We start from the raw sequence: 21,447 nt of genomic DNA, 5'->3' as shown, positions 1-21,447 counted from the left end.
TTGGCTTTTCGGTGCACTCTCTATAATAACACACTGGGCTCCACAGCGTAGGTTATGATAAAGTATGTAATGAAAAATGGTCCAACATCCAGAACCTCTCGGATCAGCTTTTATTAGTATCTGATGGTTACAGATGGTAACAGGAAGCAGACAGCTCCGTTTTTTTCTGTAGTGGCTGAACCATGTGATTGCAGCTTAGCTCCCATTTAAATGAATTGGAGCTAATCTGCAGTAACCTGGTTCTACCACTACACTGAGAATGGAGCTGTCTGCTTCCGGTTCTCATATCTTTGTATCAGATTCTGAGAACCGTGCTAGGCCCTGAACCTCACCAATTTATTATCAAGATTTTCTGTGAGAAAAACCACACACACAATTACAATAACGACTTCTTTGGATTTGCATTATATGAGGTTTTAATATACAATGATTACAATATTACAGAGCCATTGATGAGGCTATATGTTGCCCTCTGGTGCTTGTATATGTCACCTTATTAAGAAGCAATGCTATCATTTTCCACATTAAATTGGAAACAGTAAGACAGTCTTATGTATGAGCTCCTAAAGGGGACATTTATCATCAAGTTTCTGAGGTAAAACTGCTCCAGTTACCCATGGAAACCAATCACAGCTCAGCTTTCATTTTATAAACAGCTGTTGGAAAATGAAAGCTGAGCTCCGATTGGTTGCCAGGGCCAACTAGAACAGTTCTGCTCTAAGAGACTTATGATAAATCTCACGATTCTATAAAAGTAGTAAATACCATCAGTTATATACAATATCGGTTACAAAAATGAAATACAGAAGAGGAATGACATATAGACAGAATAGATATGAAATATATTGTAACGAACGATAAAGAGCATAAAAGCTATTAACAACTTTTTGTACAGCAGTAATGCCGCATTCACACGACCGCCAAAGTGACCTATATCCGCCGACAAATTTGTGGCCGTATATATGTCCCCATAGACGACTATGGTGCCTGGGCTCATTACGGTGAGCACAACGCTCTATTTTTCGCCATAAGAACGGCCTGTGCACAGTATTTCCAATGGAGAGGCGAGGGTTGTGTAGCGCTCATCCCTCCTCCTCCTCAGCGCACCTCCCGTATTCTCGTCTGGCTACAGCCGGGTGAAGATACGTCAGTGTAATTGCAGCCTTACTCTATCATTCAGGCCTCTTTGACATGAACGCATATGGCGGCCTTATGCTAAACGTACGAACGACGGCTACCGTAGCATACGCGCAGCATAGAAGTGCGTTATATGTCACCCTACCGTGCCGTACCATTCTGGCTGCATAGTACAAGCACTTACCCCTCTCCTTATCAAGCCAGCCGTGTGCTATGCTTCATGTGTTAGCATTGAGGCATGTGTCAATTCACTAAGCTTCAGGTTCAGACTACGTTTCCCATAAAGCCTTGCAGGCTTAAGGCAGACTCTGTTTCCTGGTCAGCTTCTCACTACCTGTCATTTCCATCCAGTGACTCCCAGGAAGCACCCAAAAACCATGGAAAAATCGCCTGTGTTCCCTATTAGTTATATAATGAATGATATCGCTTGTTGCTATGATTATTGCCGGTCACGTAATAGGCAACTGGAATGTATATAAGGCCATGTCTCTAAACATAAGTCTATTATAATGATAAGGTTACCTTTTGTTTTTAATCATCTTTTTCCAGAATCTGTGGATTCGTGCAAAAATCTGTGACTTTTTTTTGGGAGTACGAACAACCCACTTTTTTTTTTTTTTAACTTCAGACATTTTACTCTATTATGTGAATTTACATGTTGAAGAAAGATTTTTTTTTAAAACTCACACATACAGGTGTAAAACCACTGTTTTACCGGAAGGGGCTAAACAAACAAACACAGGAAAAAAAACTGAGAAATATGAAATTAAAACCAAATTTATGAAGCAGTTTAAACCACTTAAACTACTAACCTACAAAATACACAAAAAAAATAATAACCAAAAGCTGGTATTAAGAACAACTCTTCCCCAATGTTTCAAAAACTTTAGGATTAATGATATAAAAAAAACCGAGAAAAACATTAAAAAACAAAACCTGATCGCAACGATTTAGATGCTGGAGATGGCCGTCCGACTTTCCGATTCGGTGGTGCTGCTCTTCCTGCTGACTGTCGAGACTCGGTCAAAAATTTTTTGCTTGAAGCATCCAAAATGTTTCAGAACTTTCAGAGCGTCATTCCTAAACTTTGCCCCGACGAATGCGTAGAGCAAAGGATTCAAACAACAGTGGACGTATCCAAGTAATTCTGTGACTGTTATTGCCATAGGCATATTGTTACTTAGCGCACAGCTATCTATCCATTGATACTGCTCCAAGGTATCTAGAAATACGGCCACGTTGTATGGAGACCAGCACAGGAAGAAGACGATGGTGATCACTAAAGCGACTCTGACGGCTTTTTTCTTCTCTCGCCTCGGGGATCTACAAAGCGTGGCTATTATGTGGGAATAGCATACGGTCATGATGATCATTGGGATTAAAAACCCCACAATATGATTCACAAATCTTCCAATTTGCCACCAAGGATTGCTAACAAAATCACTCTGGTTGTAGGTGCACCAGGTATAATTGCAAACATGTTGGGTCCCCAAAACAAAAAAGTTTGGCAATGAAAGCAAAAAACAAATAATCCATATGATAAAACAAGAGAGGTGTACTACATGGATACTTCGTCTCTTGAAGGTATGGATAGCATAGATTATAGACAGATAACGGTCAATGCTTATAATGCCCAGAAGAAGGCTACTACAGTAGAAATTTAGGCGGCTGATGGCTCCCACAAGTTTACAGAGGAAATCTCCGAATTCCCAACCAACTATAGCCTCAGCGATAGCAAAGGGGAAAGTAATAAGCATCAGCAAATCCGCAATCGCCAAGTGCAAAAGGAAATTGTCCGTACTGGATCGTGAGCGATGGTTCCTCGTGAGGATGAAGAGGACAAGGCTGTTGCCTACTGCTCCGACCACAAAAACCAGGCTGTAGAGTATCGGGAATGCAACACGATAGACTTTATTGTGTTCCTCATGTTCTTGTGAGGGATTGTCACATGTAAACTCAATAGTTATATTGGGAAGATTAGATGAATTCTCACCATACAATAAATCTGCCTGTTCATAAAAGAGAAAGAGAGAGAAACTTTAGTACAATACATCTTAAAGGGGTTGTCTAACAACAAAAAAGTTATATAAAATAAGGGTCTACTGGGGGGTTCACCCCTGTTCCTTAGTCCACTTCCTTGTCTCTTGCAACAACCATTGATTGGCTGTCATTCCTGTCAGGGCCGGTGCCAGCACTGGGCATACCTGGGGGCCAGGTGTGATGGGGGGGGGGGGGGGGGCCACATAAGGCTGTACATAAGGAATCCATGGGGTTTAGGGGGGCTGTATCTAATGAATCCATAGCGGGTGAAGGGGGCTTTATATAAAATAACCATGAAGGGGATGTATATAAAATAACCATGAGGGGGCAGTATATAAAATAACCATGAGGGGGCAGTATATAAAATAACCATGAGGGGGCTGTATATAAAGTAACTAAGAGGGGGCGGTATATAAAATAACCATGAGGGGCTGTATATAAAATACCCATGAAGGGGATGTATATAAAATAACCATGAGGGGGCAGTATATAAAATAACCATGAGGGGGCTGTATATAAAATAACCAAGAGGGGGCTGTATATAAAATATCCATGAGGGGGCTGTATATAAAATAACCATGAGGGGGATGTACATAAAATAACCATGAGGGGGCTGTTGGGATGATAAATTAGATAATATTTTAGGGAACAGGAGACTGTTTTAGTTTTTGAATTTTTAATACTGCCATGTGAGTTCACTCCAAAGGGGCCTATTGAGGCTGTGTCACCCAGGGGCCTACTGATACCTGGAGTCGACCCCGATTCCTGTGATATCAGGAGATACACAGGAAGAAGAATTCAATGGAAAGCAGGAAGGGTAGAGTAGTGTTAAATAAAGTTTTATGGGGGGGGGGGGGGGTTCATAGGATGATGGTGTCCACAATAGACCCAGGAAAAGGAGGATGTTTGAAAATACACTCAGATGGTCATCAAAATCAATAACATTTTATTGAGAAGTGCAAAACATAAGACAACGCATTTCACACCCTTAATGCAGGTGCTTCATCAGATCTAAAATGAGCAGAAAAATCTGCATGTTCATACAATAATGTATTGGTAATGAATTAGAATGTATTGGTAATAAATAAATACAAAATAATGTAGGATAAAAAAAAATACTAAATGTGTAAAGTTTTCACAAGAACGCCGGGTCTAATTAGACCCAGTCCAGCTCTGATTGGAATCCACAGTCACAAGTGGTGGTTTTCCTCTGTAACTGGGGTTCTTACAGATGTCTCAGTTACAGGGGAAAACTTGTAAAAGAAAAAGAATGAAAATGTCCCCCAGGGGTCTTTTATGACCTCAAGGGGAACATATTAAGTAAAAACACACATACACAAAAAATAGTAATAAATATAAACATATAAAAATACATTCACATTTCCCCATATAATTAAAAAAAATCCCCAGCTGACCCATTTTTAGAATAAATCTCTTCAAAAATCTTCTACCAGACAAAAGCTTATTCCACCCCAATCACAAGCTTTGTCCATGCACACACGCAGTAGTGGATTATAATATAGTAGCCCGGGGCCCGTGGCAACCAAAATCATCCACCAAATTTAAAATATACAACATTTAAGAGGGTCCAAAACCTTTTTTGGTCACCTCTGTGACAGTGGTGACCAAAAAAGGTTTTGGACCCTCTTAAATTTACAGCTACACTCACAGCTATAGTAGCCAAGACCTGCCAATACTACCAGTAGTTACTCAATAATTACAGCAATAATATAGGGGAATGGTGTTGGGGGTACAATGAGTTAAAGTGAACCTGTCACCAGGAATGATCTTTTTAGTTGGTAGCAGATTTCAATAATTTTAAAATTTAAGATTTCTAATTTTAAAATGCCTTTATCAGCATTCTGAATATGGCCACTACTTAATAAAACTTTGTTTCACATTACCTGGCTCTTTGTCAGAAATGTGTTTTCAGTCCCGGGCAGTAAGGAGGCAGCTGCAGCCCGTCTCAGTCTTCTCAATGCATTCTTCCTCTCAGCCACACCATCCCCCTCCTCTGCCTGCTCAATGCACATGAGGGGAAGTGGAAAGGCCAAAAGAAGAGCCTGAGACATAGACACACAGGCTGATGTGGCTGCCACCATCTCTCCCCCTTCCCTCCCTTGGGACTGAACCCATTACTTCTGGCAGGTTGCCTGGTAATGTGAAATAAAGTTTTAGAAAGTAGTGGCAGTGTTCTGTTGACAAAGGCACTTTTAAAAATCAGCATAGCATAATCTATTGGAACCTGTCACCAGCTAAAAATGACATTCCTGGCAATAGGTTTGCTTTAAGTCTGCTTCACCCTCCTGGGACTGTCATCAGTTCACCAAAATAAGAAGAGTTTTATTTCAGCGTGAGATTAATAAGGGTTAGTGTGTTAGAGGGATGTGGGGGTAAGCTCCAGGGGGTTTGTTCAGCTGCAGATACATAGGGAGCAAGTAAAATAAGTAGTGTAATATGTGTGGGTGCATATGAACAAGCTGCTGTACGGGTTTTAGGATGTGCTGTGACTTCCTACTGTGAGAAGGGCAGAGAGAGCTGCTTTTTCATTGCCTGAACTCTGACCTGTTGACAGTGATACTTCAATAACATTAATAGTAAAGAGATAGTGGACATGATTGGATTGCTTTTAGAAGAGACTGTGAGCAGTTATCATACAGAGACTGTTGGAGATGGAGGGGTAATACCTCCCTCCTTCCCCCGTACACCCAATAACGATTACATGGGTCTCTTCTTGGCACAATGAAACTATTTAATACTATTTCTCAAAGCACATATCTTGCTCACCACTATGACCGGTCGCTATAAGGTGCTGAATCCTCACATATGGTAGAATTTGTTCAATTTATAGTTAACAAAACGTTCCGATAAAAATCTTTCCTCCTATGAATCATTCGCTAAAGAAGCTTCAATAAATAATAGGTAGTTTTGCATAAAGTGTTCGCAGTCTGTGTCAACGATCTTGTAATGAGTCTCCTCTGTTTTCATTAAAGGTAAAGCTCATCGGCATATCACAGCTGTACGGTATAATACCGCACCATACGCCCACACTGTGCTACCCCTTCACACATCATTTCATGTTTACTGATAATGAAAGTTCACACTTCCTGCATCAGTCGCCTACCTATCATATATCTGCACAACATGTGCGTGCACGGTAAAATCACTTTTCTGCCGTGCCATACCCTCCCGAGGGATCCGAGGTGCTGCTATCAGTCTATCCATACATTTCAAGCAGTAAAAACACAGTGGGGCTTATGTACTAAGGGTCCGCGGACCACACTATATTTAGTAGCAGATTTAGCGCATCGGTGCCGGCTTTCATGCAACAAAAACCGTGGGGCGGGTAGTCGGACAATCCGACTGATTCGGACTGAGCGCGGGATTTAACTTTGAAATTGTGTCACAAGCCAAGCACTTACATGCACCGGGAAGAAGAAAGTGAACTCCGGGGACCACATGCAGGAAATCGGGTGCACGATCTACGTGAATCACTTGAGTTCATCCTCGTCGGACATTCCGGATCGGGGATTGCGCAGGGAGCGGGTAAGTAAATGTGCCACACAAAAACTAAATGCTGAGTTATAAGGAAAGATTTTCCAGAACAGTTTTTCCACTGCCTGGTCCTTTTTCATTTCTTAACCATTTTCACTGGAGTAAGCACTTACGGTTCCGGCTGTGGGACACTTTGTAATTAGGGGACTTTTCTAATAAAAAAAGGGAATGCGGTTTCCCATTTGCAAGCCCTGCTTTTATTTAAACCAAATTTTACTTCATTAAACTACTAGCACCCTAGCTCCCAGAATCTAAAGCCTTATGTGTTCTGAAAGATGAGATTCTCATCTTTAATATGACACTAAAAGCGTGTTTCTAGGTGCTATAGAACAAAAGATGGGGGTGTATGAAGTCCACTCTCTCACTGCATCCGCTAAACCTGACTTATCTCAGGCAAAATGTGACTGTTCTATGCTCATTTTTACTATGGAGGAGATTTTTTTAAAATAGGTAAACGGTGAGGTTTCACATAAAAAAGGAAATTTTAGAAAGGACTTTTTATATGCTACCTAAAGCAGCTGGTAGTTTAAAAGGGGTAAAATCTGGTGATAGTTCTGGATGGGGACTAGCTGCTATGATGTCTCCCATACACTGCATACAGAAAGTAGAGAAGAATCTGCTTCAGAACTCATTTAGGATATTATAGAGCAGTAATAGGGATGGTAGATTTCCTTTCTGAGTTGCAATTTGACCTGAGATTTGAATGGAAGATTTCTGAATGAAAGTCATTTTCGAAGGGAGATTGCAGAAAGAGTCTGCTAAGTGGAGAAAGAAAGACTTTTCTCTATTAGGACACTGTACTAAAGTTTGCTAAAAATGAAAAAATGTTAAAAAATTCTGTAAGAGTTGAGTTTCCTTTAAAGCAATCCAAGTAATCATGCGAGGTAGGACTTCACTGATTTCTACAGTTTTATACAATAGACAGTAATGGAAGAAAATTCTGATTTATGCATTTTTTTTTGTAAGACAAGTGATTTGTCAGTCTATTTTTATCAGAAGCATCTTGATATTTCACAAATTCTTCTACTCACACCAAATGCATTCTAAGATAATACAGAACGCTACCATTTTGTCCAGTTTATCACATTAACCCCCACAGGTAACTATTATAAACCACACTGGGGCACATTTACTAAGAACAGCGCAGTGTGTACTACGCGCAGTGTCCTGTGTGTAGTGCAGGGGGCGCCAGATTCAGGATTTCTGGAGCTTGTTCTTCATGAATCTGGCGCCCCCTGCGCTGCACCAAGAGAGTTCACCACTATTTTTTTGGTTTACCTTTAACATGGGGCTTGCAACACAATTCTGTCAGACTTAGGGTCCAACTGAGCACCGGAACCCCCCTTCAGAGCAGAAATTTGTATCACGTGAAGAATAGTGCGGCCGGGACACAAAACAGTTGGATGCGACACAAATGTGGCGCAGACACTTCTGAAATACCTGTGCAAGCAGTTTGCACCTAGGGACAGCATGGTGGATTAATGGGTAGCATTACAGCCTTGCAGCGCTGGGGACCTGGGTTCAAGTCCCAGGGTCAACATCTGCAAAGAGTTTGTATGTTCTCTCCGTGTTTGCGTGGGTTTCCTCCGGGTCCTCCGGTTTCCTCCCACACTCCAAAACATCATACTGGTAGGTTGATTAGATTGTGAGCCCCATTGGGGACAGGGACTGATTTGGCAAACTCTGTACAGCGCTCTGTAATCTGTGTGCGCTATATAAATAAAGGAATTATTATTATTTATTATTAAAGGAACGTGCAAAGTCAGACGGAAAACTGGTGCACGGAGCTTAGTAAATGTGTCCAACAGATTCCTAATGTATAGACTTCTAACTTATGATTGTATACATTGTATGACAAATAATCCATATCAATAAGCGATTTTGCCTTTGCTTGTAGTGGGGAATGTCTGGATAATAAAGTGCCGTATTGTGCTTGGTTCCGAGAAATTTGTAGACTGTATTGCAGCAATATGTTATGGTGCTCAGCATTACCTGTATAGTGACCTACACGGACTGGAGAGGGGGGAGGTCTGAGTATGTAATAAGACCCAAAATCTAAATACTAATTACACCTTCTCTTCTTAAGGACTTTTAAAGCATCACTAGCCTCTCGTTCACACCTTGCACCAGTTTAATGACAACTTACAAATGTCCAGACCTACAAATTGGAGACAATCATCAATTTACCTCCTATATAATTACACACAATATACAGGCGGTCCCCTACTTAAGAACACCTGACTTACAGACAACCCCTAGTTACAAACGGACCTCTGGATATTGGTAATTTATTGTACTTTAGTCCTAGGTTACAATAATCAGCTATGACAGTTATCACAGGTATCTGTAATGAAGCTTTATTGGTAATCCTGGTTCTTATGACAATCCAACATTTTTAAAATCCAATTGTCACAGAGACCCAAAAAATTTTGACTGGGGTTACAATAATAAAGTATACGGTTCCGACTTACATACAAATTCAACTTAAGAACAAACCTACAGAACCTATCTTGTATGTAACCCGGGGACTGCCTGTATTTGAAATGTCTTTAAACAAGGTTCTAAAGACTTAGTTATTTAAGATTTGTTATACAGGCGGTCCCCTACTTAAGAACACTCGACTTACATACGACCCCTAGTTACAAACGGACCTCTGGATATTGGTAATTTATTGTACTTTAGTCTTAGGCTACAATGATCAGCTGTAACAGTTAACACAGGTGTCTGTAATAAAGCTTTAGTGTTGATATTGATTCTTATGACAACCCAACATTTTTAAAGTCCAATTGTCATAGATACCAAAAAAGTTCTGGCTGGGGTTACAATGATAAAATATACAGTTCCGACTTACATACAAATTCAACTTAAGAACAAGCCTACAGACCCTATCTTGTATGTAACCCGGGGACTGCCTGTACTTACATCATCAATCATCTGGATGTAGTCCTGCATATTCATGGCCAATGATGATCACCATAGAAAGAAAGTAATAAAAATGCCGATGATATCGTGTCAGTGACTCGCTCCACAAATGATGTGCTCTTAGCTTGTGGTCAGAACTTGAAGTAATTTAGAGAAATTTGGTAAGAAGATATTGATGGTGAGATGCGATCTCTGTCAGCTATTGCTTGTATGCAAAATGTGTGGGTTACACTGCCAGCGACTGTGCACCAGAGGAAACTCCTGTTCTCTCCTATTGTTACAATGAGACAAATGCTACAATCTTTAGATTTGCTGTTGATAATCTGCAGCTTACACTGTATTTTATGTTGTACATTTGGGACATATGTGATTTGCTGGAAATGATCAAAAACATTAAGAAGAGTCAACAAATTTCACAGAACTTTACGACTAGAGGAACAAAACAAAATCTACAAACAAGTAATGAAACGGTCACCAAACTTTCTGCAATTGTTGTGTTTCTTTTCTATTATTCTACAAGTGAACATAAGACAGAGGGCTTCTTTCTAGCCTTGCGTGGCTCCTCTTGTGCCCACTTCATTGAATTTTAAATCGATTTCTGTTCAATTCCATCTTGCTGAACAGAAGCTCACATAGAAGTCTACAGCGAGGTGGGTGAGATTACATAGAAGTCCACGGAGAGGGGAGTAAGATTACATAAAAGTCTATGGAGAGGGGAGGCAGATTACATAGAAATCTATGGAGAGGGGAGTCACATTACATAGAAGTATATGGGGAGGGGAGTGAGATTACATAGAAGTCTACAGCGAGGGGAGTGAGATTACATAGAAGTCTACAGCGAGGTGGGTGAGATTACATAGAAGTCCACGGAGAGGGGAGTAAGATTACATAAAAGTCTATGGAGAGGGGAGGCAGATTACATAGAAATCTATGGAGAGGGGAGTCACATTACATAGAAGTATATGGGGAGGGGAGTGAGATTACATAGAAGTCTACAGCGAGGGGAGTGAGATTACATAGAAGTCTACAGCGAGGTGGGTGAGATTACATAGAAGTCCACGGAGAGGGGAGTAAGATTACATAAAAGTCTATGGAGAGGGGAGTGAGATTACATAGAAGTCTATGGAGAGGGGAGTGAGATTACATAGAAGTCTATGGAGAGGGGAGTGAGATTACATAGAAGTCTATGGAGAGGGGAGTGAGATTACATAGAAGTCTATGGAGAGGGGAGTGAGATTACATAGAAGTCTATGGAGAGGGGAGTGAGATTACATAGAAGTCTATGGAGAGGGGAGTGAGATTACATAGAAGTCTACTGAGAGGGGAGTGAGATTACATAGAAGTCTACTGAGAGGGGAGTGAGATTACATAGAAGTCTACTGAGAGGGGAGTGAGATTACATAGAAGTCTACTGAGAGGGGAGTGAGATTACATAAAAATCTATAGAGAGGGGAGGGAGATTACATAGAAGTTTATGGAGAGGGGAGTGAGATTACATAAAAGTCTATGGAGAGAGGAGTGAGATTACATAGAAGTTTATGGAGAGGGGAGTGAGATTACATAGAAGTTTATGGAGAGGGGAGTGAGATTACATAAAAGTCTATGGAGAGAGGAGTGAGATTACATAGAAGTTTATGGAGAGGGGAGTGAGATTCCATAGAAGTTAATGGAGAGGGGAGGGAGATTACATAAAAGTCTATGGAGAGGTAGTGATATTACATAGAAGTCTAAGGAGAGGGAGTGAGATTACATAAAAATCTATAGAGAGGGGAGTGAGATTACATAGAAGTTTATGGAGAGGGGAGTGAGATTACATAAAAGTCTATGGAGAGGTAGTGATATTACATAGAAGTCTAAGGAGAGGGAGTGAGATTACATAGAAGTCTATGGAGAGGGGAGTGAGATTACATAGACGTCTAGGGAGAGGTGAGTGAAATTACAGAGAAGTCTATGGAGAGGGAGTGAGATTACATAAAAGTCTATGGATAGAGGAGTAAGATTACATAGAAGTCTATGGAAGTGGGGAGTGAGAGTCACAGCAGCTAGGTTTTCCAACCAGCAGAACGAAGTCTGTTGAAAGCTTTGGAACCCTGCAAAATACCGTATATACTCGAGTACAAGATGACCTCAGTATAAGCCGAGGTACCCAATTTTGACACAAAAGGCCTACCGCCCCTTATCTCCCTTTGACAGTTCACTTAAGCAATTTGCAGTAATTGTTTCCTTTATTTTTCTGTGAATTCTTCTAACCTGCTGCAGAGCTGTGCGTCTATGACTAATCAAGCAAGTCGGTTTAGAGAAAGTTTCAGGTGTGAAACATCTAGTGACATAGACCGCTAGAACACTTTCACAAACATTCCTCTACCACAATACCTACTGGAACTCAAGGCCTTCAATAAAGAACAAGGCGCTTAAGATCTCCTCTTCCTCCTAATATAGGCCTACACTTTCTTTGAACACCCAACCGCACCACTAAACTTGCTTGTCATCTATTTTTCCAGGTGACCTAGTAGACTGGCATTGTAAGGGGGTCATGTGGTGACCTAGTGGTGAAGTGTTTTGCAATAATATGTATGTTTTATTTGCTTTTTCATTTGCTTTTCTATTGCACAGCGTGGTGCCGAGATTATCAATCGGTGTTGTTCTCTAATATACCTCACAATGTAATTTCTTTATCTGAAACACATAGAAACACAAGGGCAGATTTGGGTACAAATTAAAATGTATGCCGTGCACTACCTGCTGTTTTTACGTAACATTTGTTTGTTGCATAAAATTGCACATCACTAACAATTGTTCTGCATATCATAAAATTGAACATAAAATCACATTATTATATGTAATAACATTGGGACATCACCATAGATCACATTAGGTAAGTGGTATAAGGTCTTACTTTGTGTTTGTATAGTATTGGGGTCAAATTGCACCTTTAACAAAGTGTCTGGTTGCAACCTATACCGCTACTGGTGCTATGTATCGCAGCGTGTGAACACTAGCAAATATATTGTCTACCAACGATTGGATGTACTGTATTAACAGCACTGGTCGGACGTGCGCACGTGCCGGCTCCCAAAGTTTTAAAGGGCCAGCGCACCATTGATTGGTGCTGGCCATTCTCGGAATCCTTGATAATCCAGCCTCTTCCTGCACACCCCGCCGGATCTCTGTGCCTCCATAGCCTTAGAGAAAGTTTTGTTGCTGATGCCCTGTTCTCGTGTTGTGAATCCCCTTTGTGACCCCGGTTCCGTCCTTGACTATGCCCGTTTGCTGCCAGCCCTGACCTTCTGCTACGTCCCCACTCTGATCCTGTGCTGCCTGTCCTGACCTCCTGCCTGTCCTTGACTACGATTCTGCTCAACAACTCTGTACTTCACCTTGGCCGCCACCACAGACAAAGCCGCACCTGTGGAACGACCTGGTGGTACCACGCCGCAGAAAGTCCAACCCACTTTGCTGCGGGCTCTGGTGAAAACAGGGTAGCACTTAGACTCTGGTCCAAGGTGTTGGCTTACTTCATTGTCCATAGTGGTCCACTACTTCTGAGCCTGACATCTTTTTTAGGTTGAATCAGGATTGGATTGGTTCACTGGAGAATCCGCTGGTTTGTCTTGTTTGGGTGGTTACCTGTGGCCTGAGCTTCCAGGGGGCCCATAGCCAATGACCGTTAACAAAATCAATCATACCTGTGTCTTTAACCTCTTCATACTCTGCGCCATAATAGAAACTGGGAAATTTCCTTTAGAGATACATTTCTTCCTGACAATCCATCAGTTCCCTGCCTCAATACTAGTAGCTATACCATGCTAAGTAGTTAGGGAAGATATTTAGCAATTTATTAAGGCATGTCACTTGATCTTTTGACGACTTTTTTTGGAGTTTCAGTCTTAAAAAGTGCCAATCATGCTAAAAACATTTGTGGTTTACCTCAAACATACGTGTTATTTTTATGTCAATATGCAAATCCATGCCAGGAAAACAGGTCCTCCGCCCCGATATCAAACACCAAATGTACCTGTACATATACCCAGTTGGAAACCATCCTTAACGCACACGTGTAATTAAGTGGCAAAAGTACAGTTTTGGACAGGGTTTCCTTAGGCCCCCAGGAAATATACTCTAGCAGCCTTCAAATTGTGTTGTTTTCTGATGGACCTCTGGGGTTCAGTACTGGGTTAAGCCAGGGCCCACCGGAGGATCCTCTGGTACTCTGGTGGGCCAGTCAGACACTGACTAAATGTATAGTATTGAAGTAAATAGGCTGTAGTATTATACATCCACACTGGAGTTACCACATTGTCATGTTTCCCCAAAGATCTGGTGTACAAGCCTGTAAATAATGATAATTACCTGCAAACCACCTGTAATTGGGATTGTAGGCTGACATGGGGCGTTTCTTCCCCCGCACTTGCTATAGCTTATGAACGTTCAGAACTGAAAATAGGTTATAGCCCAATTCTACACCAGCACAAGCCTCCCGCTGGATACATGAGAAGGCCGGGGTGCCGGTGTTTGATAAATTCCCCTGTTCATGAGGAGATTGTAATCTTAACCACAAAAAAATATTAACCACAAAACCCCAATTCTTCTTTCTTTGTAGTCCTGGAGTAGTCCCGGCGCTGCCATGCTCTGGTTAATGGATTTGTGGTATCCAACTCAAAAACATAACCTTTAATTGTCACAAACATCACTATTTGTGCTATTACCCACCTATGTTCCACCTTTGTCCTTTTTGCAGTTGCACCACTTTTAGGAAACTTACCATTCACGTCACGGGATAGATGATATTTGATCCTGGTGGCCTATTCAGGTCTGCATTTGGTCCTGATTTTCTCCATTGCTCTGGTTCCTTGCTACATGACTTTGGTTCCCTGATATCTGTTGTTCTACCACTGGCCAGGATACCTGTCATCCAGTGATTAGATTTCTGTCTAGTATCTTGTACTCTATGCCTGTAATCCATCCTCCGGTAACTACTACACTCCTGTCTTACTCCGTGTTGCATCTTGCATGCATTTCTTGTCCACTCCATTCCTGAGCCTTGCTCTTGGACTTGGTATTTTGATTTGTTCCTATTCTTATATACTGCTCATGGTATCCTCTGGTTCTGGACACAGCTGTTGGTCTCTCTTGCTTTTTACATTGGGCCTCCAAGATATTAAGTAGAAATTCGACCCATCCATACGAAGCATCCTGGCAGAATTTAAAGGCACAAGAGGTCAGAACCTGTTGGTAAATTGAGAGGTGGGTATCATGACCGATGCATGGTACGACCAGTCGTGATGAATTTCTTCCATGGTTCCTACCATGTCCTCTTCTCTGTTATCTCCCTGAGTTTCTAGGTTCTTAGCTTTGTTACTGGTTGCAATTCTAGGTTCCGTAATTCTACCCGTACTCTCCTACTCATTGGGGGTCATTTACTAAGGGCCCGATTCGCGTTTTCCCGACGTGTTACCCGAATATTTCCGATTTGCGCCGATTGTACCTGAATTGCCCCGGGATTGTGGCGCACGCGATCGGATTGTGGCGCATCGGCGCCGGCATGCGCGCGACAGAAATCGGGGGGGCGTGGCCGAACGAAAACCCGACGTATTCGGAAAAACCGCCGCATTTAAAATCCGAAAAAGTGTCGCTTGGGGAGCGCTTACCTTCACCTGGTCCGAGGTGGTGCATTCCGGCGCGATGAGATGATTTTCAGCGCAGCAGCGTCACCTGGTGGACGGCGGAGGAACTACCTTCTTAAATCCCGGCCGGACCCGAATCCAGAGCAGAGAACGCGCCGCTGGATCGCGAATGGGCCGGGTAAGTAAATTTGCCCCATTGTTATTTCTGCTATTTCCTGGTTTGGCCTGACATTTATAACTAGTTACTGGTCCAGACATCTCATGGCTCTTGCTGAGACTGGTTCCCGGTAGTTCTTCCTCCATATTTCAGATTCCTACCTTATCTTCTGGTGTGTTTTCTAGTTCTTTTCCTTGTCTCAGTGGTCTTGGTTTCATGCTCCATATTCCTATTCTAGTTTCCATTCCTAACTTCACCATTTAGCCTTGTCTCTATTTCTCCTATCTGGCCAGTGTCCACACTCCAGTGTTGACTTCCCAGGATCTATATTTCTATTCCAGCATTTTAGCCCCATTCGACATGTTGTCTTCTACTTATCTTCTCATTACTTGTGTGTCTGTGCAAGTGGTGACTAGTCAGGATCATCCTGCAGCAAAGTCAACCCTGAAGGTTAAGGGTGAACATCAAAGGCCTCTACAACCTATTGTAAGGGATGCAAAATCTGCCCAGAAGGAAAGTGACCTGCTAAAAAAATTGAAATATGTGAAATGTGGTTCTATTATAAGATGGAGCCTCCATGTGAAAGAGTCAGCATTTATTTCAATGGGTACGGTACATGTATAATGTCACATTGTTATGTTGATGTATACAGCTGTGCATTGCAGCTTGCTCTTCATTTTCCTTTGTACAAGTTTATACTATAGATACACACAACATATGGTCAGATGCATCGATGGATTATTTTTATTCCAGTCCGTGATACAAGGAGCTGCTTGAAGGTTTCGGGGAGAGTCCCTTTCATCATCTGCAGGCTGTTTTTTTGTAAATATAATAGTAAAATCAACATAGCAAAACATCTGATCTATAAATACAGACACAAACCACATATGGATTTTGCCACATGCCCAGGCGTGAACCAAGCCTCTCCGCTGCCTGAGGCAAACTATAGAAAGGCTCTCCTTAAACCTCACTCAAATAGTAATATACCGTATATACTCGAGTATAAGCCAACCTGAGTATAAGCCGAGACCCCTAATTTTAACACCAAAACCTGGGAAAATCTATTGACTCGAGAATAAGCCGAGGGTGGGAAATGCTTTGGTCACAGCCTCCCAGTATAGAGCCATCCCACAGTAGTATATAGCCAGCCAGCTCCCAGTAGTATATAGCCAGCCCTAGTAGTATGTAGCCAGCCCAGCCTGCCCCTTGTAGTATACAGCCAGCCCAGCCTGCCCCCTGTAGTAAACAGCCAGCCCAGCCAGCCTCATGTAGTATACAGCCAGCCCAGCCAGCCCCATGTAGTATACAGCAAGCTCAGCCTGCCCCCTGTAGTATACAGCCAGCCCAGCCTGCTCCCTGTAGTATACAGCCAGCCCAGCCTGCCCCCTGTAGTATAAAGCCAGCCCAGCCTGCCCCCTGTAGTATAAAGCCAGCCCAGCCTGCCCCCTGTAGTATACAGCCAGCCCAGCCTGCCCCCTGTAGTATACAGCCAGCCCAGCCTGCCCCCTGTAGTATACAGCCAGCCCAGCCTGCCCCTGTAGTATACAGCCAGCCCAGCCTGCCCCCTGTAGTATACAGCCAGCCCAGCCTGCCCCTGTAGTATACAGCCAGCCCAGCCTGCCCCCTGTAGTATACAGCCAGCCCAGCCTGCCCCCTGAGGTATACAGCCTGCCCCCTGTGGTATACATCCTGTCCCCTGTAGTATACAGACAGCCCAGCCTGCCCCCTGTAGTATACAGCCAGCCCAGCCTGCCCCCTGTAGTATACAGCCAGCCCAGCCTGCCCCTGTAGTATACAGCCAGCCCAGCCTGCCCCCTGTAGTATACAGCCAGCCCAGCCTGCCCCCTGTAGTATACAGCCAGCCCAGCCTGCCCCCTGAGGTATACAGCCTGCCCCCTGTGGTATACATCCTGTCCCCTGTAGTATACAGCCAGCCCAGCCTGCCCCCTGTAGTATACAGCCAGCCCAGCCTGCCCCCTTTAGTATACAGCCAGCCCCCTGTAGTATACAGCCAGCCCAGCCTGCCCCATGTAGTATACAGCCAGCCCAGCCTGCCCCCAGTAGTATACAGCCAGTCCAGCCTGCCCCCAGTAGTATACAGCCAGTCCAGCCTGCCCCCTGTACTATACAGACAGCCCAGCCTGCCCCCTGTACTATACAGACAGCCCAGCCTGCCCCCTGTACTATACAGACAGCCCAGCCTGCCCCCTGTACTATACAGACAGCCCAGCCTGCCCCCTGTAGTATACAGCTAGCCCAGCCTGCCCCCAGTAGTATACAGCCAGCCCAGCCTGCCCCCTGTAGTATACAGCCAGCCCAGCCTGCCCCCTGAGGTATACAGCCTGCCCCCTGTGGTATACATCCTGTCCCCTGTAGTATACAGACAGCCCACCCAGCACTTAAAAAAATCAATCAATTTACATCTTACTTTAAAGTTGATTTTCTGGATGCTGCCACCACACTGGGTGGTGAAACAAACACAATCTGGAAGGTGTTAAGCGGTTCGGCAACATACTGGTAGTTGTTTATTAGGTTAATTATTGATGACAGGTTCCCTTTAAGTAAATTATTTCCTTTCTTTCCTGTAACAGGCACATTTATTCAGAATACTTTATTCAGGGTTACTGTTACTTTGTACTTTTGCTTTATGCACCATATGTAATGTATCTGAGAAGAGGAAAGTGATTTTTCTAATTAAAGTGCGCCTGTCAGCAGCATTAATACTAAACTGCCAGCACCCTAATGTAGGGGATGGAATTTACCTTTTTAACATTTTATGTTAAAACTCACCCTATTACCTATGGAAAAAAAAAATCACCTCCAAAGTCATATGTAAATAAGATGAGAGGAGTTACTTTTGGAGGCTAGAGGGGGGGCATCACTTCAGACACCCCTATCTTGGGCTATATAATGCCTAATACAAGCACTTCCCGGGTTGCATACAAAATCAGTTCCATAGGTTTGTTCTTAACCCCTTAAGGACGCAGCCATTTTGTAGCTTAAGGCTCAGCCCGATTTTTTGGATTCTGACTTGCGTCTCTTTATATGGTTATAACTTTTGAACACTGTTACTTATCAAAGCGATTCTGAGATTGTTTTTTCCCCACATGTTGTACTTCATTTTAGTGGTAAATTTTGGCTGATAAGTTTTGCGTTTATTTACAAAAAAAAAAGAAAATATGATAAATTTTTGGAAAAATTTGACATTTTCGAAATTCAAAATCATTGCGTTTTCAGGCAGATAGATTTACCACCTAAATAAGTTGCTGAATAACATTTCCCATTTGTCTACTTTACATTTTCATAATTTCTGAAATGTCTGGATAATTTATTTTGATGTCACGCGGCTTACAAATAGAATATCGCTTTTCCGGATTTTCAGAATTGACTATTTTGGGGATAAATACAGTTTGGAATGAAATTTTACATATTTAGCATCAAAACCCCCTATATAACCAACCCATTTTCAAATCTGCACCCCTCAAGCGATCAGAAACAGCTTTTACGAAGATTGTTAACCCCTTGAGATCTTCATAGTAATTGAATCAAAATGGAGGTGAAATTTAGAATGGTCATATTGTTCCCTTATACGTTCATTTAGCCCTAAAATTTACACATTTCCAAAAGATAAAAAGAGAAAACCCACCATACAATTTGTTCTGCAATTTCTCCTGAGTACAAAGACCCCCCACATGTGGCTGTGACTTGTGTTATGGGGGCACAGCGAGGTGCAGAAGGGAAGGAGGGCGCTGCAGCTGCCAGGATTTTAGTTTCCTCATTGGCCCCTTTTGAAGGCTATAAAATTTTCGCTTTTTCGTTATTGGGGCCATGTGATGCCATTTTTTTTGCGGGATGAGATGCTTTTTCCAATGTTACCATTTTGGGGTTTGTATCACCTATTGTTGAAAATTTAGGAACTTTTTTTGAGGACAGGAGTAGAAAAGCATCAATTCTGTACTGGATTTTTTACTTCTTTTTTTTTTGGTGTTCACCGTATAGACTAATAATCATGTTATCTTTATTCTATGGGTTGATACGATTACGGGGATACCAGACATGAATATATTTTCTTACGTTTTACTAAATTTGTCAAACAAAACCCTAATGTGGGGAAAAATCTATCATTTATGTATTGCCGTCTTCCAAGTGGCATAACATTGTTACTTTTTTGGCTACGGAGCTGGTTGATGGCTTGTTTTTTGCGGGACATGTTGTACTTTGCACCAGTATCATGTCGCAGTACATATGGTTTTTTGATCACATTTTATAGCATTTTTTGTGGGATTGAAAAGGTAAAAATCATAATTTTTGGAGGGTTTATAACAGTTTTTTTTACGGCGTTTATCGTGCGGGTTCAATAATGATTTACTTTTATTCTACGGGTTGTTACGGACGCGGTGATACTATATATGTGGGGTTTGTCTTATGATTTAGACTTTTTTTTGAGTTATATGTCTCTTTATATGTTTTGGGGGTTTGGGGCATTTTTAGTGATTTATGACTTTATTTTTTTATTGAATAACTTTTTTTTTTACTTTTTCACTTTTATACCATGGGACATGAAGAAGCAATCATCTGATTGCTTCTTCATGATAATATTCTGCAATACTCATGTATTGCAGAGTATTATCAGTGTCAGCCTATACACTTGCATAGGCTGGCACTGTGCCAGTAAGATGACGTCACAGACGCCATCTTACTGGCAATTCTTGCAGGTAACTCTGGGGTCCAGATCGGACCCCAGAGTTACTATAGCAACGATCGGCGCACCCCGAAAACGGTTCGGGGGGGCCGATCGTGGGGGAAAGATCCCCCAGATACATGTTAGATGCCGCGGTCGCGCTGACGGCGGCATTTAACGGGTTAAGCACCCGCGATCGGAGACAACTCCGATCGCGGGTGTTACACTGGGGTGCCGGCTATCAGTCACAGCCGGCACCCCGTCTTTCCCGATGCCGGTTCGGCTCAGATCTTGAGCTGAACCGGCATCAGCTCAGCGTCCGATATATCGGACGCTGAGCGCTAAGTCACTGCGCTCAGCGTCCGATATATCGGACGCTGAGCGTTAAGAGGTTAAAGGAAGGTTCCGGATTTCTTAGATAAATTAATATTTATTTGTACATCCAAAAACATACAGATATAAAAATCAGACCTACAGACGTCTGTGTTAAAAATTGGTCTTTGTAACAAAAAGACAACTAGCTTGAAAAAATAAAAAATAAAAAATATAGCGCTTTATTTTTTTTAAATTTTTTTTATTTTTATTTTTTTATTTTTTCAAGCTAGTTGTCTTTTTGTTACAAAGACCAATTTTTAACACAGACGTCTGTAGGTCTGATTTTTATATCTGTATGTTTTTGGATGTACAAATAAATATTAATTTATCTAAGAAATCCGGAACCTTCCTTATTAGTGCCCACCTACACTTATATTTTATGCAATAGCTTTTACTTTTTCCCATTGGGTGTTTTAGGGATAAGGTGGTAGCACATAAGGACGGCTAGATAAATTTGATAAGTGCCACTAAATTTCTCATTCTTGTTCTTAAAGGAAACCTACCACTTCTGAAGGTAGGTATGAGATGCAAATACCGGGCACCAGCTCAGGATGAGCTGGTGCCGGAGCTTACCTTAGCTAGTGTTTTAAACCGCTATATCGCGGTTTAAACACATTTTGATTTACAGCCCCAAGGTAGCTTCGGCGCTGCGCACGGCCGTGCGTGCGTACGCCTCCATAGGAAGTGCCGGAGGCATCACGCGCGCACGGCCGCTCGCAGCGCCGAAGCTACCTCGGGGCTGTAAATCAAAATGTGTTTAAACCGCGGTATAGCGGTTTAAAACACTAGCTAAGGTAAGCTCCGGCACCAGCTCATCCTGAGCTGGTGCCCGGTGTTTGCATCTCATACCTACCTTCAGAAGTGGTAGGTTTTCTTTAAGTTGAATCTGTATGTAAGTCAAAACTGTATATTTTATAATTGTAGTTCCAGACAAAAAAATTTTTTGTCCCAGTGAT

The 21,447-nt window shown here is 42.3% G+C and overlaps 1 protein-coding gene across 1 annotated transcript; it reads right to left on the bottom strand.

Moving 5' to 3' along the window:
* Positions 1-380: 380 nt before the first annotated feature.
* On the bottom strand, positions 381-9,797 carry CXCR5 (C-X-C motif chemokine receptor 5). Its single transcript, XM_072155650.1, has 2 exons — positions 9,655-9,797; positions 381-3,146 (listed from the first exon to the last, which is right to left on the bottom strand). The coding sequence occupies exons 1-2, from the start codon at positions 9,688-9,690 to the stop codon at positions 2,088-2,090; spliced, it is 1,095 nt and encodes a 364-aa protein (XP_072011751.1). The 5' UTR covers positions 9,691-9,797; the 3' UTR covers positions 381-2,087.
* Positions 9,798-21,447: the final 11,650 nt, after the last annotated feature.

Source organism: Engystomops pustulosus, chromosome 6 (genome assembly GCF_040894005.1).
Source record: "Engystomops pustulosus chromosome 6, aEngPut4.maternal, whole genome shotgun sequence".
NCBI lineage: Eukaryota > Metazoa > Chordata > Amphibia > Anura > Leptodactylidae > Engystomops > Engystomops pustulosus.
The sequence above is the reverse complement of the archived record's forward strand: the minus strand, read 5'-3'. Positions and strand labels throughout refer to the sequence as shown.

Bases quoted from the DNA above. Each gene is read 5' to 3' on its own strand.
- CXCR5 (XM_072155650.1), bottom strand. From the start codon at position 9,690: ATGAATATGCAGGACTACATCCAGATGATTGATGAT. The intron at 3,147-9,654 runs GTAAGTACAGGC...TTTTATGAACAG, and splicing joins ACATCCAGATGATTGATGAT to GCAGATTTATTGTATGGTGA.